This window comes from Balaenoptera ricei, chromosome 2, assembly GCF_028023285.1.
Source record: "Balaenoptera ricei isolate mBalRic1 chromosome 2, mBalRic1.hap2, whole genome shotgun sequence".
In the NCBI taxonomy this organism is placed as follows: domain Eukaryota; kingdom Metazoa; phylum Chordata; class Mammalia; order Artiodactyla; family Balaenopteridae; genus Balaenoptera; species Balaenoptera ricei.
This window is the reverse complement of record NC_082640.1, coordinates 38280751-38308740: the sequence shown is the minus strand read 5'-3', so window position 1 is coordinate 38308740 and position 27990 is coordinate 38280751. Positions and strand designations below refer to the sequence as shown.

At 44.6% G+C, this 27990-nt stretch overlaps 1 protein-coding gene and 1 pseudogene across 1 annotated transcript in view; one reads left to right on the top strand and one right to left on the bottom strand.

Moving 5' to 3' along the window:
- The first annotated feature begins 744 nt into the window (after positions 1 to 744).
- Positions 745 to 1091, top strand: LOC132359130 (large ribosomal subunit protein P1-like; annotated as a pseudogene).
- Positions 1092 to 4652: 3561 nt separating this feature from the next.
- Positions 4653 to 27990, bottom strand: part of AP3S2 (adaptor related protein complex 3 subunit sigma 2) — a 55210-nt gene continuing 31872 nt past the window's right edge. Inside the window, exons 5-6 of the mRNA XM_059912485.1 lie at positions 8949 to 9056; positions 4653 to 7337 (exon numbers count right to left, since the gene is read on the bottom strand). Coding sequence (XP_059768468.1) covers positions 7209 to 7337; positions 8949 to 9056 — 237 coding nt within the window. The 3' untranslated portion in view covers positions 4653 to 7208. The remainder of the gene's footprint in view (positions 7338 to 8948; positions 9057 to 27990) is intronic.

The window sequence follows — 27990 nt, the reverse complement described above, 5'->3', positions numbered from 1 at the left end:
AGGATTACCTTCCAGGCTGTACATATTGCCATCTTTGGCATGCAGTGACCTCAGGCCTGCCAGCCAGAGTAAGATTTGTGTGGCCCGCGGCCAGCTGGGGAGCCACACGGAGGCTTGGAGAGGGGTCAAGGGAAGGGCGACCAGTGCCAAGGGCTCAGAACTGGGAGGTTGGAGGAAAGCTTCAGTGCCAGGCTGCCCAGGGCAAAGGCGGTGATCTTCTGAGGTGGGCATGCCCTGGGCTTGTGTCTCTTGGCCTCCAGTTTCACTTTCAGCTTGTAAGGGTCTAGGGATGGGGTACGAGGAAGCCCCTTGCCCCTCCCACCTCAGGGCCCCAGCGGGAAGAGGCACACTGACTCACCAAGCCTCAGTTGCCATCAACAGGGTCCTACCCAGGCCAGCACAGGAGCGAACTGCAGCAGCTGCAGGTGTGGCAACCTCCTGGGTTCTCCTCTCTGTTACCACAGGAGAGGTAGGGCCTGGTGGCAGAAGCATCATGGACCACCAGTAACATCCCCAAGCCCCCATCTGGTACCTCCACTTGTCGGTGCCTGAGACAGACCTGTTGGTAAATATTTTGAATATCACCTGAGCCTGGGGAGTCAATGGATCCCAGTCTTTGAAAAATTCACCTGGCTCCCTCTCCTCAGCTGCCGCTAGGGTGCTCAGTCCCTCTGAGGAAGCTTGGGTCGCATTGGGGTGAGGCCCTCACTTCATCCGGCGACTAGCACCACGCAACGCCTCTCATTCGCTTGTACCATGGCCTCCATCTCGGAGCTCACCTGCATCTACTCGGCCCTCATCTTGCACAACTATGAGGTGATAGTCACGGAGGATAAACGCCCTCATTAAACAGCTGGTGTAAATGTTGACCTTTTCTGGCCAGGATTGTGTGCAAAGGCTCTGGCCAATGTCAACATCGGGTGCCTCATCTGCAAGGCAGGGGCTGGTGGGCCTGCCCATCAGCTGGGGCGGCACCAGCAGGAGGTCCTGCCGCCTCCACCACTGCTGCCCCAGCTGAAAAGACAGTGGCAGCAAAGAAAGAAGACTCTGAGGAGTCTGATGATGACATGGACTTTGGGCTTTTTGACTGAACCTCTTTTGTAACATGTTCAATAGCTGAACTCTTAAAATAATAAATGAATAAATATTTACCTGTACCTCCTCTTTTCTGTCATTTCAGCTGTGCCTTTATCCCATGGGTTTGTAAAGGGCATTCATCATCACCAATACAGAAAATAACCCCCAACCTGCCCTCTTGAAAGTGTGGTCCAATCCTAGGTGGGAGGGGAGGGCACCCCTATACCCAAGTGCCCTCAGGCCAGGCTGATATCAGAGTTGAAAAAAAATGTAAGGTTTGGTCTTGAGAAAGCCTAAAGATCCCATTTCTCACAGGAAGCGTGGAGTCCCTATAGGAACTCAACCCTCGGCCAGGCCTGCTTGGCCAGAGGCCCTCACCCCTGTCCTGGCCAAATGCTGACTCCTCCCACTGTGTCTTTGGGACCTCTCCGTTTCCCCCTGACTCTGGGGGAAGGGAGTTCTAGGCTCTGTCCCCCACGCTTCCGGTCCTACCAATCCCAAGCTCGCTCTTCTATGTCTTCAACCTCCTCACTGTAAGGGAAGCTTCACTTTCCAGAAATTCCACCACTTCCCCTACAGCTTTATCCACCAGTGGCCTCTAGATATGGGCCACTGGTGGGGCCAGGCCAGCATCCACTGTCCCCATCATCCCTCTGCAGCCCCACCTTTGAGGCCTTCTGCCAGGATTTGAGCACTACAGACGTCCGTCTCTCCTTCCCAGCACCACCAAACATCTCCCAGCTAACTGCATCTACTTCAGCTCCCATTCCCTCTGCAAAAATCCCAATGATGACAGCAGCCAGTGTTTATGGAGTCCCTTGTGGTCTTCATCAATTCTGTTAACCCTCAAACAGCGCCCTAAGGCAGGAGTTATTGGTACCCCTTTATGAATGTGGTCACTGACATTCCGAAGGCTCTGTACATCAGAGCTAGCTTGTGACACACACTCTTATACAACCACCTTCTGGGTGAGACCCACCCCACCACTAGGCTAGAACCACCCCTTCCAAGTTCCCTCATTTCGCTGCCTCACTTAGAGGGCTTGGGGTGGAGGAGCAATGGCAAGACCAAGCAACGTCATCTCTTCTAAGTCCCACCCCTTGGCCTCTCAGCAGGGGCCCTTCCCACTGAAAGTCCTCCGTCGACTTGAAGTTGCCCCTCTGTCTAGACTCTCATCTCCCTTTCTCTGCCCACAGGCTGAGTCCTCTTGGCCACATAGCTCGCCCACATGGCTTCAACCACCATCTCTCTGGGATGGACATTCATTTCCTCTCTGCCCACTCCCAGGTTCCCAGCTGGCTGGTGGACATCTGCCCCAGATACTCTCAGGCAACTCGTGTCACATGTCCACACCCACCCTCTGGTCTTTCTCCCTCGCTGGTCCTCTGGTCACGTGGGCTCCACTGTCATCAGCTTTGCCTTTCTCTTCTCCCTCATCCTCCACAGGCCATCACCTGGTCCCTCCCTATAGGCTGTTCCCAATGCCATTACCCAGGTTCTTTCCCCAAATGCTGACTGAGTATAGGGCCCTGGAGAGCATAAGCTACAAGTTGCTGTTAGAATGAGTTACCATTTGTCTCAACTATTCACTCATTCAATAGTTATTGAGCAGTACATACCAGGCACTGGTCATAGCAGCTGGGACACAGCACTGAACAGGAGAGACAAATCCCTGCCTTTGAGGGGCGTACATCCTAGTAGGGGAGATAAAAACTACAACTCAAACACACAGGACATCAGAGTGCCATGGAAAACAGAGAGGCAGAGCAAGGACGGGGTGGTCTGGGAGGCCTCTCCCTCTACAGAGGACGGCAGGATTGTAGTGGACTGAGGTCAACCACCAAGGTCAAATGGAACAGAACTCTTTGAGGAAAGTACACTCTCTCAGTTTCAGTAATAAAAATCCAGGGGCTTTGTTTCTTAATCTTTTAAATTGGAAACACTTGTTGCTTCCAGGGATGGGGGTGGGTGCTCCGTGGTTTGGGGGAACAGGGTGAGAGTCTGGCTGAACAGCCTTTTGTTACCTTAAATTTTGAACCACGTGAATTTCCTTTTCAAAACATTAACTCATTGAAATAGGAAAGAACTTGAACAGTCTTCTGGAAAAGATTAATCATTTCCATGGAACTACTGCCTTATAGGAGGCCTGTCTACCTGCCAACTGCTGCCAGACATCGCAGGTGTAGCATCCTCCAGTGCTCCCCAGTGGGCAACATTTTAACCATGAGATCAGCCATTTGTCCACCTGCGGGCACAGGCCACGTTCTGGTACACACAGGTATGTGGACACCAGGCTCCCGATGACCACAAGGAGATGGGTAGGGCAGGAGACTCGGGAAGCTGAAGACCAGGATGTTTGCTAGGAGACGACATCCCCACCCCACCCCAGGTGACTCCCATACCTCATTGGCTCTTGTCCTGGTTATCACACTCTCTCTTGATCTTTATCTTCAGGCACTGATCACTGCTGCATCCTATTTGGAAACCCATGGACCACACTAAGGAAATCGCCTACTAAAGACTGGTCCACGAGACAGGACTTAGCCAGCAGCCTGGTTTCAGCCATACTCCCCTGGTTTCTTTCCTGGTGAAGCTGGGGCCCGAGAGGTCTTCCCTAGGTTGGCTCCATGGAGGTGGAGGTGGTGGGGAGGAAAGGCTGGCTCTGTAAGTGGCAGAGGCCTGAATAACAGGGACTTGAGAAGACTCGAGATAGCTGACTTAATCCTTAATGTGACAAGCACAGGGCCATGACCAGGCCTAGCAGAAAGGTGGGTACGTATGGACTGAATGTTTGTGTCCCAAATTCATATGTTGACATCCAATCCCCAATGTGATGGTAGTTGGAGATGGGACCTTTGAGAGGTAATTAGGTTTGGATGAGGTCACAGGGGTGGAGACCCCATGGTGGGATTGACACCCTTATAAGGGGATGAAGAGCCCAGAGCTTTCTCTTCATTATTTCAGGACACAGCAAGAATATGGCCCTCTGTGAAACAGGAAGTAGGCCCGCACTAGGCACCAAATCTGCTGGCACATTGATCTTGACCAGCCTGCAGAACTGTGAGAAATGTTTGCTATTTAAGCCACCCAATCTATGGCATTTTTGTTCTAGCAGCTTGAAGACAGACTGTTTGGAGCATAGACAGCAGAGCATGATGGGGTCAGCTGGGGTTGGGAAACGGGTTACTGTCCTTTAAATATTCCATAAAACACAAAGTCACTGACTCTAGTCTCCACAAATTCAGGCTGCCAGTCAGATGCGACCTGAGCACTCAGAGATGCACAGCAGAGACAGCTGCAGGAGGCAGGACCTCACTGCTCACAACCTTCAGTGCCCAGAACTGAGCCTGGCATCCACCAAGCACTGAGAAATTGCATAATGGAGGAATATTAGATTTTTGTCAGTGGCAGTGAACATTGAAAACCCAGTATTCTGTACTTCAGGAAATCCTCATTGTAAACCATCCAGGGCCAAGGGCTCCCAAATTCAAACCTAGCCCCTATTTTCATAACCGACGTCTCTCAGCAGCAGTGTTTGTATCCCTCTCCAAAAAAAGGCCAATGAGGATTTCCTCTTATTTTTCAAAAAAGTTTATGGCTTTGCTGATAACAAGCAAGAAAGGTAGCTGGATTTGCAGGCAACCTCAAGTAGTTAATGAACAATTACTGTGGCTCATCCAAAGGGATCAAGTGTTCCAAACAAAAGACCAGGCTCAAGTTTTATGTCATTTTTAGAAGCAGTATGAGGGATGATGTTGGGATGCCCACTGCTGGAGTCTCTAGGACCGGTCAGTGGCTTTTGGGAATCATTGGTTTCTGGCAGGCAAAACATTCAAAGACTATTCCAGAAAATCCAGGACATGTGGCAGCAATGCGATAAGCCATGAGACGAACTCAAGAAAAACAACTTGATATGTATATGTATAACTGATTCACTTTGCTGCACACCTGAAACTAATACAACATTGTAAATCAACTCTACTCCAATAAAAATTTTAAAAAAAGAAAAAAGAAAACTGACTTGGTTCTAGCTCTGTGACCCTTGACACAACACTAAACACTCTGGGTTTCTGCTTCCTCACCAGTTCAATGGAGGCATGTGGAGGACCCCCCAGCTCACACTCTTTGATGCTGTCACTGGCTCCCAAGCTGGTTTTTACCACAGTTTCTGAGAAGCTACCTAAACTTTTTGAGGTTTCCTTACCCATAAGAAAGAAAATAAAATTGGGAGAAGCCATCTTGAGCAGTGAAAAATAATGAACTGTGGATTTAGGCAGACAGACAGTCTCAATTCTTAGCCCATGTGACCTAAAGCAGGTTACTTGACCTCTCTGAGTCTTACTTTCTTGACTTGCAAAATGGAGATAACAGTGTCTGTTGTAAGGATTGTGGAAGGATCTCGCTCATGCCACCTTACAGGAGGTGCAAAATAAATATCGTTTTCCTTCTTTGTTCCTATATCACTTTCAGCAAAGTGAGAGGGATGTGAATATACTGAAATGTCTGTTAAAAATAAAAATTAAACTCTTTAAAAGAATATGAGAGGTTTTAACATCAGATAGATATATAAACCTACATTTCCCTCCTCCAACATAAGAGGGCCTACATTCTGATCAACACTACCCATCTCTGAGGTTATCAGAGATGTTCCAAAAGACTGAGGTTAAGAGGCTACAGGGAGCAAAGGGCACCAACCACAGGAAGCACTGTTCAAAGTGGGAAAAGACATGGTCCTGACCATGGTCCTGTTGGGCACCATCTCAGACGGACTCTGCGACAGCATCAGGAGGCCTGAGGAAACAGTTTGGGCCACTGGCCGGCAGGCACGAAAAGTCCCCAGGCTGGGAGACTTTACCATGATGGTGCAGCGAGCTCCCTAATCTCAAGGCAGCTCAACATCATACCTGAGACCTGGCCCCGAGGCAGCGCAGGAGTAAGAGGCACTACTTCGGGGAGCAGCTTCAGCTCTAAGTTAACCACAGGAAGAAAGGCTCTTACCGAACGTAAACACTTACAGGTTTCCACAGCTAGCTCTAGAGGACTGTCATCTGAGGGGAACAGGGCGTGCCCAGAGTGAGCTCACGCAGGGACCCCTCGCACACTGGGGAGAAGATGCTGCACTTCCACTGGTCTCAGCCAGCAGGCTGCCCGTGTCCCCAGCCTTCCCCTGTGCCAGGTCCAGAACACATGACCCCAGCTCAGGCTCTCATGCTCCAGAAGCTGGTGTAGACAGCACTGGGTTTCCTGTACAAAGAAGACTCATCATTCATAACACAGCAACTGACCCGTCTGCTCCTCGGAAGGAGAATGTATTTTAAACCTGGAAGAGTCATAATTCTTAGATGTTCCACATGTTGTCAGCTTTGCTTTCTACAGACACAGGGCCCCTCCCCTTTGAGGGGGACCCCTCTGGCTATGTGGGGGTGCCCTCCCTATTGGCAGAAATGTGGGGGGCAGGCAAACAACAGGCTTATGATTTGGATTGTGTCCTGCACATAAACACCTGGGAGAGCAGGGCCAGGATTGTGGCAATGGGGAGTGTATGCCGCAGGAGGTGGTGATGAGACAGCATGGCTATACAAAAGGATTCTGGGTGTGCCAACTCTAGTAGAGTCAGTAGGCAACTGTGGATCTCATAGCATCCTGCCCTTGTCTGCCACTCACCACATCCCCAAATCTAGAGGGTCAGCCCTTTTCTAGCTATGGCACCTCACCAGGAAAGTCAATGCTACAGGACCTCAGGGAGCCTCGTGGTGCTAAGGTTGAAGACTCGCGCCACAGAACATCCTCGTGGTGGGGTTCTGGGAGCAGGGGGGCCTCTCACTACAGTCTGCAATCCCTGGGCGTGGCTGCACGTGGCAGGTAAAGGGGGCGAGTGGCTTGGGCACCTGACCCCCACTGAGGAAGCCAGGGCCCCTCACATCTGCAGTGGCTGCGTGTACAAGAGATGGGCAAGGCCGCACATGTGAGAAGCAAGCACAGGCTGCCAGTGGACACAGGACTCCTTCCTGCTTCGGGACAGCAGGGGCCACGGCCTGAGGCTGGACTCCTCTAGGGCGCAGAGCGGGTTTTGCTGCAGGACTGGCTCGGCTTTGCTGGTTCCAAGGACTCAGTTCAGCCATCTTCCACTCTCAGACAAACTGGGACAGGTTGGGGACTTTGATGTTGAGATCGCCGATGTTGATATTCCGAGGCATCTCCGGCAGGTTGATGTTTTTCACAGCGGACACGGCCCGGGCGGGCGCTGCTGAAAGGCCACCCTGAGGAGATGTGAAGGTGGGTATGAGAGAAACCCTCAGTGTCATCTGCTTAAGGCTTAAATAAAAACAAGTGAAAGAGGGCTAGAAAATGTCCAAACCGAGCACATGCAATGCACATTTTGATTTTTCCCTCCTTATGCCTCAAAGGTGGCCAACACAACAATCTTTAGGTTAGTGGGTTCCATAGTACAGGGACCCAAACTGCACTCCTAAAGGTGGGTTGTGTCTTATGCAGTTTTATAGCCCCAGTGCCAACAGTGCCTGGCACACAGTAGGTGTTCAATAGATGCCTGTTGAAATAACCAAGGAAGTTTAACCAAGTCATATTCAGCAACAGGGTTATGAAACAAAATAAAACAAAACCCTTTCCTCAAGAGACTGAAGACTCTTACAAAGGAGGGCAGTCACAGGGAAATTCTTAAAGGGAAAAGGAATGTCACAGCTTAGGACAACCGCTTGCCAACTAATACCATGAAATGGACAAGAGCTGGCTTTGGAAATGTCATGTGGCCACAAGACGGGAGGAAGGACACGTAGGAGGTGGAGTGTACCCACAGACACAGAAGGTCTGGGAACACCAGAGAGGAAAGGTGCCTGCGGTCAGCCCTCACTCTCCAGGCTCGGCCCCGGTGTGCAGAGAAGGGGAGAAGTCGACGAGGATGTTCTCAAACCGTTTCGTCCTTCTTGACTACTTTCAGGATCCTGACTCCAATCCCACCCTCGCCCAGCAAGTCTCCATTGCTTCTAGTTTCGAAACCCCTTGCCTCTGACTCACTTACTAATTCTGGAAGCTTCCCAGCCTACATTTCTAAGAGAACTATAGTTGCCACAATAGCTGCGGTCTGGAAAAGCTTCTTCAGCAGGACTGCCAGTCCTCACAGGAAGCATTCCTGGTTTCGCAAGATCAAGTTCCGTTACACAAAGCAATGAAGCTCTTTAAGACACTTAGATAATTGAAGAGGTAATTTGTTCTGCTTGTTCTGCCACGTGTGAAGGTGTATGCCTGTAACCTCTACTCCCTGGCAAGGCTGGAGAAGGCGATGGAGAGACCTCAGGGGAAAAGGATGGGAATTTACTGTGAGCATTTGTATCAAACTCAGCACTATGTGGGGGTGGACCTGGGTACGCTATTTTCAAACCCAGCCCAAACTCTACTGTAGCTCTTTATAAGGCTAACTGGAAATAAGGAAATTGGCAACTCTGAGGTCTGAAACCACAAGAAGTGCCTGCTGGGAGACCAGACTCATAGGCACACAAACTAGGAAACCACACTGGAATCAGAGAAGGGGATTCTGGGTCCCTCCAGGGAACACGTGGCTTTGAAGGAGGAATCAGAAACCACAAACATGGGCCATAACCTCCCAAGCCAGAAGCTGTTTGCCTTCCCGTGCCACCTGGCTTTTCCATTCACACTTTTAGCCTTTTTCTTACCTGTTTAATCTTCAGGGCTGGCCTTCAAACCAATGAGTTTCGATGGACTCAAGGAAGAAAGAGGATGAAGTAGAAAACACTGCTAAGGTTCCACAGCAACCCAAACCCGCACATTAGCCATTCCTCCTTCTGCCCACGTCTTCTCTAACCAGCCAGGGCAAAATTACAGCTGCATCTCACCTCGGATTTCTCCAGCCTGTTCTGAGCTTCAATCTGAGCCACGATTTCATTCATGTTTGTTTCCAACACCATCCCACCCATCACCACCTCCTGAAGAATGTAGTGCACCTGAAAGGGAAACAAAAATAAGAAGGGTTAGAGGCCTTTGTGGGAGTGACAGTGTGGACCCGAAGGAAACCTCGTGGGCTTTCCTGCAGCAGCAGGGTGGTCATACTTGACACTGGCACCTGATTCACAACAAATGCCTCAGAGACCACAGGGGATTTCCCCCATATCTCGGCATATCAAGACACAAATCTCTTCCAAAAGCAGTGCAGAAGGGCCTGGCTACGCTCAAGGTGGTGGCTGAGAGCAGAGGCTTCATTTGAAGTCAGACTGTGTTTAAATTTCAGCTCCGCTCTTTGTTATTAGCTGGGTGACCTTGGGCAAATCATCCTTTCAGTGCTTCAGCTTCCTTCCAGGATTGTGGTGAAGGCTGAAGGAGATGACCTGTGTGAAGCACCTACCCTGTGCCTGGCACACATTGGGTTCTAAATAAATAATGATGCCTTTCATTACTAGTGTTATCATCATAAACACCGACTGGCATTAAGTCAGTCCAGCTATGACAGAACAATTCCTGTCCACGCACATTTCCATGTGAAATGTTATCCCCCAGGCTTCATAAGATCCTCCAGTCTGTGCTCCGCTGGAGGCAAAATAGGCCCATTTCTTGGCACCCGTCCTCATCCCATATCTTCCAGCTTTAGATAAGAAACCATGTTCAGGGTGAATATTTTTCTGGTCATGAGGCTCACACATGGGCCTTCCATCTAGCTAGTACTTCTCCCAACAAAGCTGAGTCTCAGACTGCTGTGACAGCCAAGTATTGTGCTGACTAAACCACTCAATCCCACAGTGGCAGGAAAGCTGCCATGGGAGGCCCCAGGTGGGTCAAGGTGCCCACTGGGGTATGTAAGGGGTGGTATTTCATATTTCAAATCAAGTCCTATCGACATGGCCTTCAAAGTACTTTCAATTAAGTTGGAAAGAGAGCAAGTACCACTTTGTATTGTTAACCAAGTGCCAGATTAGTGGGATAGTCTTACAGGAGGTCAGAGAAGGAAGAGAGCAGTGGCTAGAGAGACCAGAGCCAGTTTTACCGAGACAGTGAGAGAACTGAAGCTGGGTCTGCCATCAGAGAAGCAGGGAGGAGGATTTCAGGTGAAAGGCACTGGAGGAAGCAATTCAGCTGGTGTATGGTCTGAGGAGCACCCGGGTCTGGCCAAAAGGTCAGGTTTATGCAAAAGAGAGGCCGAGGACGATGATGAGAAGGTAGTTTGGTTCTAAGGCAAGGTCTCTCAACTTGGGCACTATTGCCATCTGGGGCTGAAGGGTTTTCTGTTGTGGGGAGCTGTCCCATGCATCGCAGCATGTTTAGCAGTATCCCTGGCTCTGCTCACTAGATTCCAGTAGCACTCCTTCAGCTGTGACAACAAAAATGTCTCCACACATGATCAAATGTCTCCAGGGGGAAAAACTGTCTTCAGTTGAGACCCCACTGGCGTAGAGTCCAGACTAAACTATGGAGGATTTGAGGGCCAATATACTCCACAGGCTATGGACAGTCAAGAAAAAAGACATGTCAGCAAGTTTGTGCATATGTATTTTTGACACATGAAGTTTTCTGACACATCAGTTCTCCATATTTTGCCCATAATAAGTGAGGGGAATACACTAACAGATGTAACTAGGGTATTTCTTCTGACCTCGAGGAGGGAGTGTAATAAAGCATACATTCAAATACAAATAAAATATGTTTGCCTACATTAATTAAGCCTTATTAACCACTTTTATGTCTACATATACACTCACATGAGGTGTTTTAAAATTTTACACAATATGAACTATTTCATTATCTATACGTAATGGCGATTTAATAGTGAAATTCTCATATACAGGTAATTTACAAAATGTTAAACAAGACTGGTTTTAAAATTATGCCCTGGGGGACTACACTGTTTATACTTCCCCATCAAGAAATAGCCTTCCAAAAATAGTATGGTGTTTCCCTAAAAAATTTAAAATAGAATTACCATGTTACTTCTGGGTTTATTCCCAAAAGAAGTGAAAAGGAGGATTCAAAGAGATATTTGTATACCTATCTTCATAGCAGCATTATTCACAATAGCCAAAAGTAGGAAGCAACCCAAGTGTCCATCAATGGATGAAGAGATAAACAAAATGTGGCATATACATGCAATGGAATATTATTCAGCATTACAACGGAAGAAAATTCTGAAACATGCTACAACATGGATGAACCTTGAGGATATTATGCTAAGTGAAATAAGCCAGACATAAAAGGACAAATATAGTATAACTCCATTTATATAAGGTACCTAATAGTCAAAATCATAGAGGTAGAAAGTAGAATGGTGGTTGCCAGGGACTGAGGGGAGGAGGGAACGGGGAGTGTTGTTTAATGGGTATAGAGTTTCAATTTTACAAGACAAAGAGCTCTGGAGATGGGCTGCACAAAAATGTGAACACATTTAACACTACTGAACAGTACATTTAAAAATGAAGACAGTAAACTTTGTTATGTAAATGTTACCACAATTAAAAAAAATAGGTCTCTATACCAGTACTCCTAGTATTTATTCCTTTTGTTTAATGAACCCCTTCTTCACGGGGGAAGTAGTACTTGTTGAGCATCTACTATGTGCTGAGCACTTTATATGTAACTTATTTTAATTTTATAACATCCATCTGAGGTAAACCGATACATGGAAAAGTCAATAAACTATCCCAATGTCACATATTTAGTAGCAGAACTGATCACTGAATCTAGGTCTGTCTGACTCCAGAGCTCATGTTCTACCCTTTCCACCATACTCCCTCAAAATCCCAAACTGAGTCCTCCACCCTCTTCATCTGAACAGGGTATGTCAAAGGTCTAGTAGAAAGTCTTCCATGCTTTATCCCCAAGACCTAGAGCAATGCCCAGTGTGGAGTAGGCATGTTGAATGAATAAAAGGCTTTTCATAAGTCTGAATAGCATCTTCCTTGGGCTTCAGGTGCTTAAAAGATGGATGACAGTGTGGTGGTGGAGGCTTTATGGAGAAGGTGTAGTAAAAGGCCTAACAGAGGATATCATGGGGACCAGTGGTTGGTTAATAGATAACGTCAGTTAAGACTTCTGATTTGAACACTGCATCATGAAGTCATAATTTTTAAATGCTATTCAAAATGTGTTTCAAGTGCAAAAAAGGAGAAATAAATAAAAATGCAAACTCCATTTTCAACAAAATTAGAAGATAACCACAGGGCTTCCCTGGTGGCGCAGTGGTTAAGAATCTGCTTGCCAATGCAGGGGACACGGGTTCGAGCTCTGGTCCGGGAAGATCCCACATGCCGCAGAGCAACTAAGCCCATACGCCACAACTACTGAGCCTGCACTCTAGAGCCCGTAAGCCACAACTACTGAGCCTGCATGCCACAACTACTGAAGCCCATGCGCCTAGAGCCCATGCTCTGCAATAAGAGAAGTCACAACAACGAGAAGTCCGCACACTGCAACGAAGAGTAGCCCCCGCTCACCGTAACTAGAGAAAGCTCGCGCACAGCAACGAAGACCTAACACAGCCAAAAATTAAAAAAAAACAAATAAATACATTAAAAAAAAAAGACGATAACCACAATCCCAGGCGCCAAAACAGGTGTAAAAGCTGTCAAAAGCAGGGAGTTCAAGCAAGGGCTCTTTTCCTTTGGAGAAGAAGAAGAAAGGATGCTACCGAGAGAGGACACGGGAGCTGGAGAGCTCAGGAAGACCTGCAAAAATATACTTTTTGTAGGTAAAGAACACACCCTCTGGGACCAAACAGATTCCTTGTTTTTGGAAGACAGGAACTTCCTTGGACCTGGAGTTGGGGCTAAATGAGAAACCACCCAAACAAGCTCTATTTGCCTCACAGAGCCGGTCTCTGTGGCAGCAGAGAAGATAGCCTTTGCATGGTGGAAAAATTGCAGATGCCCATCTCTCTTGGCTAGGTAGAAATAAAGGGTAAAGGAACTCACCCGGAACCTGAAATCATGAGAACAACTGCAGCCAGCCTGGAACACAGACTTGGGACCTCCCCTAAACAAGCATCCTGCAAATAGCTGGTCCCTGAAAAACTCACCTATTTAAAGAGGAGTTATAAAAATGAAATCTGCGCAGGATCTATATAAAGATGCAACAAGAAAAAAATTAGGAAAGAAACAGGAAACCCAAAGGGCAGACTAAGACTACACACCAGAAAAATGCTGTGATAGAGAGGATTAAATGTAATAAAATACTTTACAAAATTGAAAAAAGAAAACTATGAAGCAAGAGCTCAAAGCAGAAGTGCAAGAGTTTATGGGAGAGGCAGAGAGACAAGAAGAAGAGAAGACATAAGTGGAAGGGAAAAAACATACAGAAATGAAGATGAAACTGGAAGGAACAAAAGGGAGGAGAGACTGCTGAAAATATAGGGAGGAACAAAAAGGGGAGAAATTTTTAAAAAGCAACTAAAATGAAATGAAAAAAAGAATTAAAAGGAATAGGGAGAAAATGAGTTACAGAAGACAGTAAAGGAGATATAACATATGCATAAAAGAAAACTGTAACATAGAAACAGAACAAATATGTAAAGACTCAGTTCAGAAAGATGATGTAAAAATATAATTCAAGATGTTCTTGAAAGGGCACACTGTATCCCAGGGAAAAACGACCCAGAACAGTCAGTGTTCAAGATAGACTTTGAAGGTAAGATTTCTCAACTTCTGCAACCAGGCAAAAAGATCAAATCACTTAAAAGAGGGAAAAATCTTGAAAATTTCAACGGTAAAATTCAATGCTAGCAGAAAAAGGAGCAATACTTATAAAAATTCCCAAGGAGACAAAGGGTAACCCAAGAATTTTACACCTAGGTGACTGTCAATCAAGAGTAACAGAATAGGAAATATTGTTCCCATGAGTTTTTTTTGAGGAATCTACAGAAGAAAACACTTCTGCTAACCAAGAGGTGACTGGAAAAACTGTGGCAGAAAGACTGGCGGTGAGCACTGAATCCCCTTAATGGTAGGACTAAGACAAATGGGATTAGAGTGACAACAGAATGCCCATGCTATATGCTTTGACAATGTAGAAAGCTACAGCTAGCAAAAAATTAGGAAGACGGGGGAAAAAAAGAGGGAGGCAGAATAATGACACTGATTTCCTTACCCTCAATGGATAGCATTTAAAACTGACAACTCATGTAATAAAGATATTTTGACTTTTATTGTGACTTTTCCCCCAATGTCCAAGCCCACAATCATCTGCTATAAACACTACTTTGAGAGCCATCAAATTTTTGATGTAGAGCCCAAAAGATCTTTTCTGCTAGCTAGAGATCTATGCCTTTTTTCTTGTATAAAATTCACTCATAATGTATCATCCACAATTTCCAGTTTCTCTAAAGGAGAGGGAGAACTCAGACTCCTGTGAAACAGGAAGCACAGAATTTTTCTAGATTTTAGGAGTCCTCCACCTTTAGTCTCCTATAGTTATCCTGTCCAAACCTAATTCAACTTCATTTCCTTTTTTAAGTAACTTGCCTTTCCAAAGCAAGTTAAGTTTTCATAGAACAAGTCTCTTTCCTCACTCATGGTTTATCTGTATATTATTAATTAAATTACTTATTTACAATACCAGTATAACTGGCATCAACAGGTCTGAAACAATCACAACTAACCTTTGGTAAGCACAGGGATTCGTGCAGTGTAAATGAGCAAAGGATGAGCAACTAGGGATTAGCTCACCAGCTGCCCATGTTAACCTGACAAGTCAGTGAAGACTTCCTTCCACTGACTATGAAGTGGACCATGAAAGATGGGTGACATTTCTTTGAGTGGAGATAGAGGGGCCTTGAGAAAGCTGGAGGTTGCCAAGCATGAGTGTGGGGAGAAGGCAGCCAAGAATCAATACCAAACTCATGTACTTAAAAAACTAGAAAAAAGAGATCACAAAGAATGGTTCTGTTAAATGACAGGAGCTGACTGACGGACTGATCTTAAGGATGCTAGCAGAAATGTAGGTAAGTACCTCAGAGAACACTGAGGGTTAAAGGATCAAACCAACAAACCAACTAAGATGGGGGAAAAAGAAATCTGAAACCTGAGTCATGTAGGTGGCAATAAAAACCACAACAATAAAAGATAGCAAAGAGGTAAAGGTCCTCAAGAGCCCTAAACCCAGCTTAACGCAGTGTGCACTGAACAAATATCAATTATCAAGTAATAGTAATTCATAGCTCTCTAGCAATATTCATTCAGAAGTGTTTAAACAAAAGTGCTACTGATTTCTTAGTTCCTGGCAAATCCCCTGGTAATTTGACCCAAGAGTAATCACAACAGGGAAGAGTTTAATCTGAATAAAAAGATTAAGATAACCCTAATAAACAAATAGGTTATCTTGATGTGAGGGGAAGGCAACAGAGGAAATACTTTGGGTGATGAATCTGAAATGTTAACAGGTAAAATGCTGGTTGGAAACTGTGTTTTACAAGATCAAGATACATAAATTTATGGCCACACTTTAATGAGTGAAAGTTGGTGTTTATAATTCTGTCTCTTAAAACCCCTCAAAGGGACTTCCCTGGTGGTCCAGTGGGTAAAACTCTGCGCTCCCAATGCAGGGGGCCTGGATTCGATCCCTGGTCGGGGAACTAGATCCCACATGCATGTCACAACTAAGAAGTCCAAATGCCGCAACAAAGATCCCACATGCCACAACTAAGACCTGGCGCAGCCAAAATAAAAAAAGTAAATTAATTAAAGAGAAACACAACAACCCTCAAAACAGTCAAAAAGTAGGAATGATTACCAGTCAAGATGTCTATTCCTCTGAAGGCAATCTAACCTGCTATCAAGACTCTATTCTCTCCTCCCCACACATCTGGACATCCGTCTCCTTCATTTTTCTTTTCCAGGAAGCTGTCACATCATCCTCCCTCTGTTGAGGGTACTTGCTTCTATAACTGGATCCACTGGGCATCCAATGTGGCCCCTCTATTCTTTTCTGTCAGTATAAGCTAACTGTTTGAGACCTTCCCCATCTCATTCCCTTGAGGCAATATGAAATGTCCTGATCAGGATGGAGACCTATGAGTTTGTACCCTGGGCTCCCTCAGGAAGTGTTCCTGTGACCCAGTTTACTAACAGATGAAATAAGAAGAATAAATCTGGTGCATGTTGAGCATTCAATAGTGCTTAGGTACAGCTTTGGGACTCCTGGAAGGTGTGACTCTCCTATTCTGAAGAGCTTGAATTAGAGGTTCTGTGCCAACAAAGGCTTGGTAAGCAGTTCCACTGTGAAAATGCACAGAAAGGGGAAAATAACACTGGGAAGCATCGAGGGAGAGTTAAATGACTGTTTAACCTGCTGGGACTTCCTGATGGAAAGAAAGCACTTCTCTAATTGAACAAGGGCTTGTAATGCTGCTGGCTCTGCTGAGAATTGCTAATACTAACCCTCACTACCTTCTACCATTCTTCATGCTGATCCTGTTAAGCAGTTCTGTAAAAATCAGAGACTGCAAACCCATTCTTCCAAGATTTGAGGTGATGAATACTTAAGACTTGGGCCGAGTAAATTCAAGAAAGACTAAGGACCTCTCTAGGCTGAGATAATCACCCTCTTCTCAGTGATACTGCTGTGCCCAGTATGCATCTCTCCTGAGGCACTCAATTCAGTGCACTGTCATATTTTTCACTTGTCTGTTCTTCTCCTCCACCATGATTTTCCTTGAAGGCAGAATCTATGTCATATTCTTCTTTGGGTCTCCAGTGCCAAGCACTGTGCTTCGTAACAGCGGTACTTCATAAATCTGGCTGAATGGATGAAAGAGGCTCATCTGGTTCACAAGCCCTGATTTTGAGGAGACACAGGCCTTTTGAGTTGGCCTGGCTTCCCATTCTGGCACTGAGAAGCACACTCTACTGCCTGGGACACAAGAGTTAACCTCCACAGATAAAAGTGGGTTAAAATGAGCTTGCTCGTTTCATGTCAGGATTGATACAGTCTAAAAGGGAAAATAAAAGTGTCACTTCAAGGACAGAGGTGCTCCTTAGGGACACAGCTCTGGAACTACAGGGGGGTGGAGACGAGTCAGTTTCAACAAACCTATCCAAGAATAGAGGATTCCAGGATCTTCAAAAGTTCATCCTTGGTTATGTTTCTCACTGAAGACAAAAAAGCTCTGAATCCAATCCCAGGTCAACAGAAGCCATCACTGTCTATGGCTGTTAGCATAACTGATGCCATCTTGGGCACATACAGTTCCTCCTGTCCTTCTGCTGATCCTACCCGGGACTGTAATGTGAGGTAATCACTTCTCTGTTGTCAGGGGATTGGTATGTAATAGATATTGTTTAATAATCATTCTGACAAGGTGGCCTCTATGTTCTGTTAGTTCCCAAGCAATGATGAAGACCTTTGCTGACATATACCTGGTTACCCATGAGACTAGTAACCCATTCATAAATCGTGACTTAGGAATGCATGTCCCATTTCCAAGCACATACCCCCCTACACTAGGTTAACTATGCAACTGTCCCAAGGGCCCCTCAGCAGTGTGGAGTGTAGCTGCAAATGCTTCCAGATCACTGCCCGATCCCACCCTGTGAGTGAATTACCCTATAATAAACTGATCCATTGATTATATAGAGCTTCCTGTCTTGTCTTTCAGTCTCAAGATACCTTCTCAGTGCAGTGGGCACTTTTCATTCCCTCTGTCCTCCAGCAATCACTAAAAGCAAACTGACCTGGAGCTTGAAGATAACAAACATCACTCTTTTTCCTCCAGTAAAAATACAGTCTCCAGACATTGCTGGCCATGTTCCAGAAGTTTATTTTTAAGTATTAAACTTACAATGTATTTTTCTATAGTTATAATAAATAAGGTTCTCGTGCAAGCAGGACACAAAAGCTGACTCAAATCCATAATGTTACCTAGAATGTGATACCATAAAGCACCCCTGCATCTACAACTAAGTACCATGAATAATACTGTTTCTATAGTAAAATGCAGTTCTATATTGGGATGGCAGGAACCCATCTAGCAGAACTCCACGGGCAGAAAGGGTAGTGACATGTCAACACTCACCACACTCCAAGCTCAATCATATCCACAGAAATCTCTAAACTAGATCAATCCCTCTCCAGGTATTCTGCATTGGAGGATGAAAGCCTGCTGTATCACACAAGACGAGGGCTCACATCTCCACTAAGTATCCATACTCTCATATCTTTTTTTATTTTTATTTTTTGTTTTTATTTGGCTGTGTTGGGTCTTCGTTGCTGCGCACGGGCTTTTTTTTTTTCTAGTTGTGGCGAGAGGGGGCTACTTTTGGTTGCAGTGCGCGGGCTTCTCATTGTGGTGGCTTCTCTTGTTGCGGAGCACAGGCTCTAGGCACGTGGGCTTCAGCAGTTGTGGCACACGGGCTCAGTAGTTGCGGCTCGTGGGCTCTAGAGTGCAGGCTCAGAATTTGTGGCACGTGGGCTTCACTGCTCCATGGCATGTGGGATCTTCCCGGACCAGGGCTCGAACCCGTGTCCCCTGCATTGGCAGGTGGATTCTTAACCACTGTGCCACCAGGGAAGTCCCTCATATCTTTCTTAAAACAACTATTACCACAGAGAAGACAATAAAACGCTCATCAAATACAAAAGAGCATGGTCACAGTGCTTGTACTGGAACAGGAGGATGCCAATATTGCAACATCCAAGTTTTAAAAAAGAACTGTTAATCACTAATAAAATATCTAGTCTACTATATAAAATCTAAGTGCTAATAACTTTTTCTACCCCAAGTCAAAAAGCTTGGTTGGTTTCATCAGTTCCTAGGAAAGGCCTCCAAAGAGTAAGGAGGGAAGAGATTCTTGGTAGGATGGGGTATGCATCATCTCTTTGTCTATGCTAGGGGGTGTGGTGGCTATTAATAGGCCAAAGGCTCCAAGTGGACTCAGTACTGATAGGGGAAGAGAAAATCATCTGAGAGTCATTTTGCCCAGAGTAAGTCTCTAGTTCCCATATTATCCATTTTAGAAAGAAATGAAAAGGGGAAGAGGACATAAAAATGCCTTCCAGAAACCTGGTATGCTCTGCTAAAGTAAAGAGAGCAGGCAAAGAAAGCAACCTGCTTTGTAAAGTTCTGTTTTTCTCTTTTCCTTGCTATTAGTGTCTCCTGAACCACTTTCATGACCTTCCTTGGTTTTTAGACTAGACATTTTCCACAGTTTTCTCCAGATGTCTTGTCATGAAATTCCATAAGACCCAATCCCAAGCCCTTGATTTTCTGTCCTTCTCTTTCACTCACATGATCACAAAATGAAAAAATGAGAAAAACGAGCAAATAGTGGAATCTCATCTTATATAAGGTTTAAGTTCTAAAGTCACCAAGTAAGATGGAAACTATGCATAGCCAAAATCCCTTAAATCACCAATGCAGTCCAACCTGGCTAGTCTTTCCTCTTGATTACTTTTTTTTGTCCTCAGTTAAGTACTAGATAAAGTGGCTGGCTTGTTTAGGGACCACACAGATTGAAAATCTGTATTGTATCTTTAAGCATTAAAATCACTCTAAACACAGTAAGATGCTCATGGGAGGCACATGACAGGCACATGAGAGGAGAGGCAAAGAAGAGCGGATTCAAATCTTCCATCTCACACTCATTCCAGGCACAGACTAAGGGAGTAGAATTGTGGACAGAATCATTCTGTATTTAGAATTTACTTCTCTTTCTTCTTGCCAAATGGTTACAGATGAATCTGTATATACTAAGTATGTATATGTGAGCCCACTGTACCCACACACACAAGATAATGTATTAGGTTCAAGTATTCACTCATTTTCACTAAAAGAATGTGATCTGTAACAATGTCTATTTTTATTTTTATTTTATTTTTAATTTTTTAAATATTTTCTTAGCCGCACCACAAGGCATGTGGGATTTTAGCTCCCCGACCAGGGATAGAACCTGTGACCCCTGCACTGGAAGTGCTGAGTCATAACCACTGGACCACCAGGAAAAGTCCCATCAATATCTGTTTTTAAATATGCTTAACATCACAGAATGTTAAAAGCCAGAAGGAAGAAATGAAGATAAGATTTGGACCCTGGCCTCAAAGGGCTTAGTCAAGGAGGGAAGATAAAACATGTATAGAATTAACTATAATAAAAGGAAGACTGTGACCCAAGTACAAAATGCTGTGGAAGTTTAGATGAGGCTGGGCCTTAAACTAACCAGTAAATGGAAGAGAAGCTATCCAGGCAGGGGGAATGGCAAATCACCCAGTAACTCGTTAACTATTCTTTATGGAATTCCCTGGTGGTGCAGTGGTTAAGAATCTGCCTGACAACGCAGGGGACATGGGTTTGATCCCTGGTCCAGGCAGATCCCACGTGCCGTGGAGCAACTAAGGCCATGCGCCACAACTACTAAGCCTGAGCTCTAGAGCCCACACGCCTCAACTACTGAGCCCGCATGCCACAACTACTGAAGCCTGTGTGCCCTAGAGCTCGCACGCTGCAACTACTGAGCCCACACGCTGCAACTACTTAAGCCCACGTGCCTAGGGCCCATGCTCTGCAACAAGAGAAGCCACCGCAATGAGAAGCCCACGCACTGCAATGAAGAGTAGCCCCCACTTGCTGCAACTAGAGAAAGCCCGTGTGCAGCAACGAAGACCCAACGCAGCCAAAAAATAAATAAAATTTAAAAAGAAAAAAGAAAAAAATCATGGTAAAGTCTCCAAACAAAACAAAACAAAAAACTATTCTTTATGCTCTCCTAATAATTCTTCTTCTTTAAAAAGGATTACTCACTTGCTGGTTTTATGTTTTGTGCTCTTTTTTAAAATAAATTTATTTATTTATTTTTGGCTGCATTGGGTCTTTGTTGCTGCATGCGGGCTTTCTCTAGTTGCGGCGAGTGGGGGCTACTCTTCGTTGTGGTGTGCGGGCTTCTCATTATGGTGGCTTCTCTTGTTGTGGAGCACGGGCTCTAGGCGCGCAGGATTCAGTAGTTGTGGCACACAGGCTCAGTAGTTGTGGCTCACGGGCTCTAGAGCACAGGCTCAGTAGTTGTGGCGCACGGGCTTAGTTGCTCCACGGCATGTGGGATCTTCCCAGACTAGGGCTCGAACCCGTGTCCTCTGCATTGGCAGGTGGATTCTTAACCACTGCGCCACCAGGGAAGTCCTGTTTTGTGCTCTTGAGTATATATTGTTGACTGTAGCAGAGTATACTCATTGCATTTTACTCCTTCCTTAAAAAAAAAAAAAAATTCCTATAATAAGTCAGAGTTCTCTGTGAAGTAATTTTTAAAAAATGTTCTAGCAGGACTTTCTTTTTTGTCTACTGTTTCATCCTCCCTCATTTCCTGCCTGTTTGCAATATTGGTCCCAAATGCTAAGCACAACACTATGTATAGAAAATGGTCCAGGCTTTGTTCTCTTGAATTTTATCCTCTCTCTGGCTGGTTATCTGCTAACAAAACATGAGCTTAATACATTCTTACCACGTTGAGGATGCTAAAGCAGGAGAGGACACTAAGGGGAGCATAGCTGTGTGGAGAGTGCAGGCTCTGAAATCAGAGTCCAGGGTCTGAATTCTGTCTCTGCCACTTACTAGTTGTGTGACTTTGGAGAAACTGAGGCGTCCTAGCTCTAAAGCTCAGTTTCTCTATCTGTAAAATGGGGAGAACTAGAGTTCTTACCTGACATACCTATTTAAAGATAAAATAAAATGATGCAGGAAATAAATGAGGCACTGTATTTAAAACACTTGTGCCTCACACTTAAGTACTTGATGAATACTAGTAGTGGTTATAATTGTCCTACCTCCTTCCCAATGCAGGAATTTATTCTTTGGCTCTTGAGACACAACAGAGCCTTCACTGAGGTGAAAAGAGCTCACAACTGTTCCTAAACTCCTCCATCTACTGTGGAACAGTAATAGCTGTTAGAAAGTTCTTAACTGTACTGAGCTACAATGTGCATGGAACCATTTCCATCTCCTGACCATACCTGTGCCCTCTGGAGCAGCAAAGAATAAGTCCCTGCCCTCTACCCTGGGATTCTACCATTCTCTTTAATCTGAACAAATGGCAGGCAGTCAGGTAAGTGAAGCGCAATTTATTTGACTATCAAGAAAAAGTTCCAAATGCCATGCTTAGATCCACAAACCTGTTTCTAAGGAGATGATCTCCATCCGTACAGTTCCTGTTCCTTCTAAAGCACTGCTCCTGGAAAAGGCCCTGGACCTTGCCCATCCTCTCTAGCCCTTTACATGCTGGGGCAAAAATTTACAAAGCTATAACATCCTTAAAGACAAGTTACATAAATAGTCAGTGTTGCTGGAACACAAAGTTCAAAGGAGGAAATGGCAGGAGGTAAGGCTAGAGAGGCAGGCTGGGAAAGATCTTGGAGGTCTATGTTAAAGGGCCTTAGCTCCATCCTTTTGTCAGTGGTCCCCACCTCTTTTTCTACATTCACAAAAATTCACTTGTATTACACACTTCTCTCAATCACCCAGTGTCATTTAGCATAAGGGTTTTGCTAAATAAGTGGCTCATAAGGGTTTTGAGGAAGGCAGGGGAAGGAATGAGGCATGTCCTCCTTCTCCTTAAGAATCACTGCTATGGGGGGATACAGAGCCACTGAAAAATTCAAACAAGGGAGTTAGTCAAAAATACACTTTTAATATGTCATTAGGCAGGTGTGTAAAGGATGAAGTTAAGGGGGTAATATTGAAGGCAGAGAGAACTGTAGGAAAAAAGTAAAAATAAAGACAAAAATCATCATTTATTAAGCTAAGCAGTTACCCACTAACTCCAATCCTCAAAATAACCGTGAATGGTAGATGCCAAGACTCTTTGATTATAAATCACACCATTATTTTATGTATCACTAAAAAGGAAAATGTTGAAATGCTAATTAAACTGTGAAATGCCATTGATTGTAAGACAAATCTGGATTTGATATGTAAAGTTATAAATACTACCAAAAAAGGGAGTCTAAGAATCGATTAAATATGGTTATCATCCCTGTTTTACAACTGAAGAAACTGAGGCACAAGGAGGTCTTTAGGAGGTTTGCCTAAGTCACAAAGTTAGAATCTAGTAGAGCCAGAACCCATGAAGCCACTTCAGGCAGAATCCCACTCAAGGAACACAGGGCTCCTCCTGAGTCCACCCAGATGTTATCTCCCAAGGGAGCAAAGGCAAAGCTAAGTGATAGACTGATGTATGCCCTGAAACTAGTGGGTGTACACAGGTCATAACCTTGAAAGTTGAGGTCTAATTAGAATCTAGTTTTTAAAAATAGGCCTCTAGCTGTGTTAATCAGACATTATCTCTGAAAAGTGCTTTGAAAATTTAAAAAATTTAAAAACCACACAAAATTTGGACAATCAATCAACTGCAACAATCAACTTATCAACTATATTTGAGTGCCCTGTACTGTTCAGATAACCAACAAACTATCACATATTGACACTATTCCAAGAGTTTAAAACCTACTGGAAACAATTAGTAATAAAAACTTTAAAGCAAGAGTAAGAAGACAAATAGCTTGGAGACCTACAATACTGGAGTTCAGAGAGGACTTCACCAAATGTAAAACTTGAGCTGGGTGCTGAAACCTTGAAAGCTTGTTAGGGAGAAGATGAGGGTATTTCAGGGTGGAGACAAGGCATAGGCAAAAGCAAAGAGGTGGGAATTGACAAGGTATGTATGAAAAACAGAGGAAGACGTGTCTGATTGGCCTGAGGGGTCTCTGTTCCAAAGCAGAGACAGCCTGAGGGACAAGAGGATCCACAATCCAGAAATCCTCTGAGGCCAGAAGGAAGAATGTAGACTGAAGGGAAAATGGGAGAAATGTTTTCTATGGAAGATTAGACTGAGTGAAAAAGGTTGGGAGAAAGACTGGATGTAGCTGCTGTAGTTACCTAGAGCTGATATATTAGTTACCCAGGAAGGAAAAGGAAAGGAAAGGGGAGAGGAAAAGAGAAGGAAAGGCAGAGGTGGGCCTGAAGCGGACCCTTAAAGAAGAACCAATACCATTTTGTGACCACTTGGAAACAGAAGGCAAAGTACACATCCCTGAGATTTCATGCCTTGAGGAAAGATGATATCGCTGACAGAATAAGGAAAGTGAAGAAGAGAAGACCACGGCTGAGTGGGTAAATGGGTGAGGGGTAGGCAGGAGAGGAGGTGAGGAAAGGAGGAGAAAATGAGTGGACTGGTGTACACTAAGTTGGAAGTGATGGCAGGTCATCCAGATGGAAAGGTGCTGTACACTCCCATAAACACAAGCCTTTAGCTTGGGTCAGAATGAGATGTAGATCTGTCGCCCATCTGTATCAAAGCAGACGAGTGCCCAAGGATGAATGTATAAAGAGAAAGCCAGCAGGGTGCCAGGGACAGACCTGTGTGGAATGTGCCCATTTCTCTCACTCTGTAGGTAGGAAAAGGAGGAGCAGTCTTAAAGCCCAAGGGGTCAGGCCCAGTCAGCAAGGAACCTTCCATTCCTTCCCTGAGGTTTCTAAACAACATTAACATGATTCTTCTAGAGTAAATTCAGATATATAGATTCTGAAAATCTAAAGGGATGCACTTGTATAGTGACTGGGTAAAAAAACAGGAAGTGCTCAACTCCAGGCTTTGACAGGATGACTTCCCTTCAGTGCTATCGGGAGTTCAACCGCAGGGGGATGGGCCTGGGCATCCCTCTGCCCTAACCTGCTAAAAATGTCTCATGGTACAGACCTGGCTAACTTCAGAAACAGATCGAGCAACTTGTTCTCTACAGAATGTGGACCTTAATTCTTGAGGTCATAAGCAGATAAGGCCATAAAGATTTATCAATGACCAAGATGTCAATGTAGCAAATTGTTTTCCCCAATCTAGATCGATGTGCTTTCAGACTCATAAATGTGTCCTGAGGTGTACTCTGGGCCATTAACACTGCTGTGCACACACTCCCTTGGCCCTCCCACTTGTACTCCGGAGTTAATCACAGTTCCTAGGCTAAGGTGAAGGGATAATGTGTAGACAATCTACAATTTACCTAGCTTCAAGCTCAGACTTTGCCTTAGAGCAGCAGACAGCAATTTAAACTGTTTACTGTATAAAGCTTATATTGAGAGGACTGTACTCTTTCTTCAGTGCACTGGGCCTAAAAGACCCAGGGTGATAAATAGGCTATATATGCACATGGTACAACATTTTTGAAAAGTTAGTCCCCACACTTACCTAGCTCCCCTCTCCAAAGGCAGTGATGACTTATCCGCTCCTCTTTCCCCATCCCTACCTCATCTCCTATTATTTCCCCCCCCTTTCTCACTTCCATTCAGCTATACCGGCCCCAAGGTCTTTGGACTTGTTCCATTTACCTGTAATGTTCTTCTCCAGGGAAGAACCTATCTCTCTCTTCTCTTACTTTCTTCTGGTTTTTGCTCAAATGCCATCTTATCAGGGATGCCTTTCCTAAGCACCCTATATAAAATATCAAGCCATACCTACCCACCCCTCAGCCTGCTTTATTTTCTCTCCTGCACTTACTACCACCTAACATTTATTTTATTTTGTCTCCCTCTAGTAGATATAAGATTCATGAAGAAAGGAATTTTTGATTAACTATTTCCCTAGTAGTAGATGGACAAATGAATTCAACAATGAATAACCAGTATGTGCCAAGTATTGTGCTAATATCTGGAAATACAGTAGTGAGCGAGACAGTCTGATCCTTACCTTAACAGTATCTGGAGGTGGCGGGGATAAACAAACAAAAGAATGAAATAAATACTTACTATATTCTAAGCACTTTCCATATATTTAATGCTCACATCCACCATATAAGCTAGGTGCTATCATGATTTCCTGTCCACATATAAGTTCCTAAGGCACAGGCCATATGGTTCTTAAGCGGCAGAGCCAGGAATCAAGCCCAGACATGCAGGCTCTGGAGTGTGTGCTCTTTAAACAGGCAAATAAGCAAAAACAACACACTGTGTTAAATGTCACGGCAAAAGTAATTGAAGGTGCTTGGGGGAAACAAGATATCTATTTCAGTCTCTGGGCAGCGAGGGGAATGCCAAGAAAAGTTTTCCTAAAACCTTTCCAGAACTGTCAGTCTGGAAATACAGGGGGATAGAGATTCAGTTTTGGACATAACTGAGTTTGAAGTGAAGTGAGTTCGGATGGTACTTTAGGAATCACCAGCAGAAAGATAACTGAAGTCATGGGATTGTGTGAGATTTCCTAAGAAGAGAGTGTCTAAAAGAAAAGAGAAGAGGGATCATTTAAGAGGTAAGAAGCTCAAAATGCCAGATGAAATGGCCAGAAAGGTAGATAAAACCTGAAACTAGAAACAAAGAATGCTTTAAGAATGAGGAAGTATCAAAACTGCTTGGTGAGAAGGGCACTGGGGAGTGTACATTGGACTCAGAAACACATAGGACAAGGCTCTCCACAGTCTGATCATCATCTACTTCTTCAAACTTCTCTCGGCCTAATCCCATACACACACCCTGCTCTGACTCAGTGCTCTTCATCTAGGATAGCACTGCTCCCACCCCAGAGGGCATCTGGAAATGTATCAGGCAGAGGCCCTACTGGCATTTAGTAGAGGGGGTCAGGGATATCCACAGTTCAATGAACAACTGCACTGCCCAAAATGCCACTAATGCCTCAGCTGGCAGACCCTTTGTCTAGCGGGAGTTTATGCAAAGTTCCCAATCTCCAGTGGCCTTCACCCCTAATGTTCCCACTCCTCCCCACCCCCTGCCATACCTTTAGCCTTTGTTCCTACTGTTTGGTCTCCTGGAATTCTGGTTTTGGAATTAGAAATCAACAAATTCTGTAAATTTTTACAAATCATATTTATTATAATATTCGTGCCTTTAAATTCTCAAATTCTGTAGTATAGTGGAAAGAACATGGTTTTTTTTTGGTTTGTTTGTTTGTTTAAGTTTTAGGCACTTTAAGCCTCAGCTTGCTGATCTGTTACACAGGGATGTTACTATCTACAGTATTAAAGATTATTGGGCTTAAAGTACCTAGCACAATGCCCGGCACTTGGCAGCTGCCCAATCAACATTAATTTCCCTTTCTATGATTACCCTCCCCTTGAATGATTACAGTCCACCCATGGTTATCTGTTGGGGGCTGATTCCAGGACCCTGCCACCAAATACCAAAACCCGTGAATGCTCAAGTCCCTTATATAAAACGGCACAGTATTTGCATATAACCTACGTACATCTTCCCACATACTTTCAATCATCTCTAGATTACTTATAATATTTAATACAATGTAAATGCTACATAAATAGTTACAAATACAATGTAAATGCTATATAAATAGTTGGCAGCATGGCAAATTCAAGTTTTGCTTTTTAGAACTTTCTGGAATGTTTTTATCCCCCAAATATTTTCAGTCTGAGGGTTGCTGAATCTGCGGATGTGGAACCTTCAGATCCGGAGGGCTAACTGTATTCTACTCAGGAATTCATACAGACCTCATTGCTCGTCTCACTTGGCAGTGATCTTCTACCTCAAGTTGCTAATGGTTTTCTCCAGCTACCTGACTTGGGGCCATCACACCTGTGGTGCTGGTCCAGCCTTGCCACACCCAGCACGGGCCACTGCACTCAGTCAGTAGGCTGCCCAACATGCTCTATATCTAGGACCTCAGGCTCTCAGGCAAAAGCTGTAGATGGGCTACCATCTATCCTGCCCCTCCTCCATTTCAGAGGCTAGCCCCAGAAACAGCTATTTCTTTAAAGTTCCATTCTTCTTTCTCTACCTCTGATTAAATATCATTAAATAAAAGAGCTCATGATTAGGTACTATGTTATTCTGTATAAATAATGTATATACATTTTAGTTTTATGAAGTACAATATGCAGATATACTATATATATTTGACTAAATGCAGTGCTTGTGATCACTTCTATAAAAAGTAGTACAGGGGCTTCCCTGGTGGCGCAGTG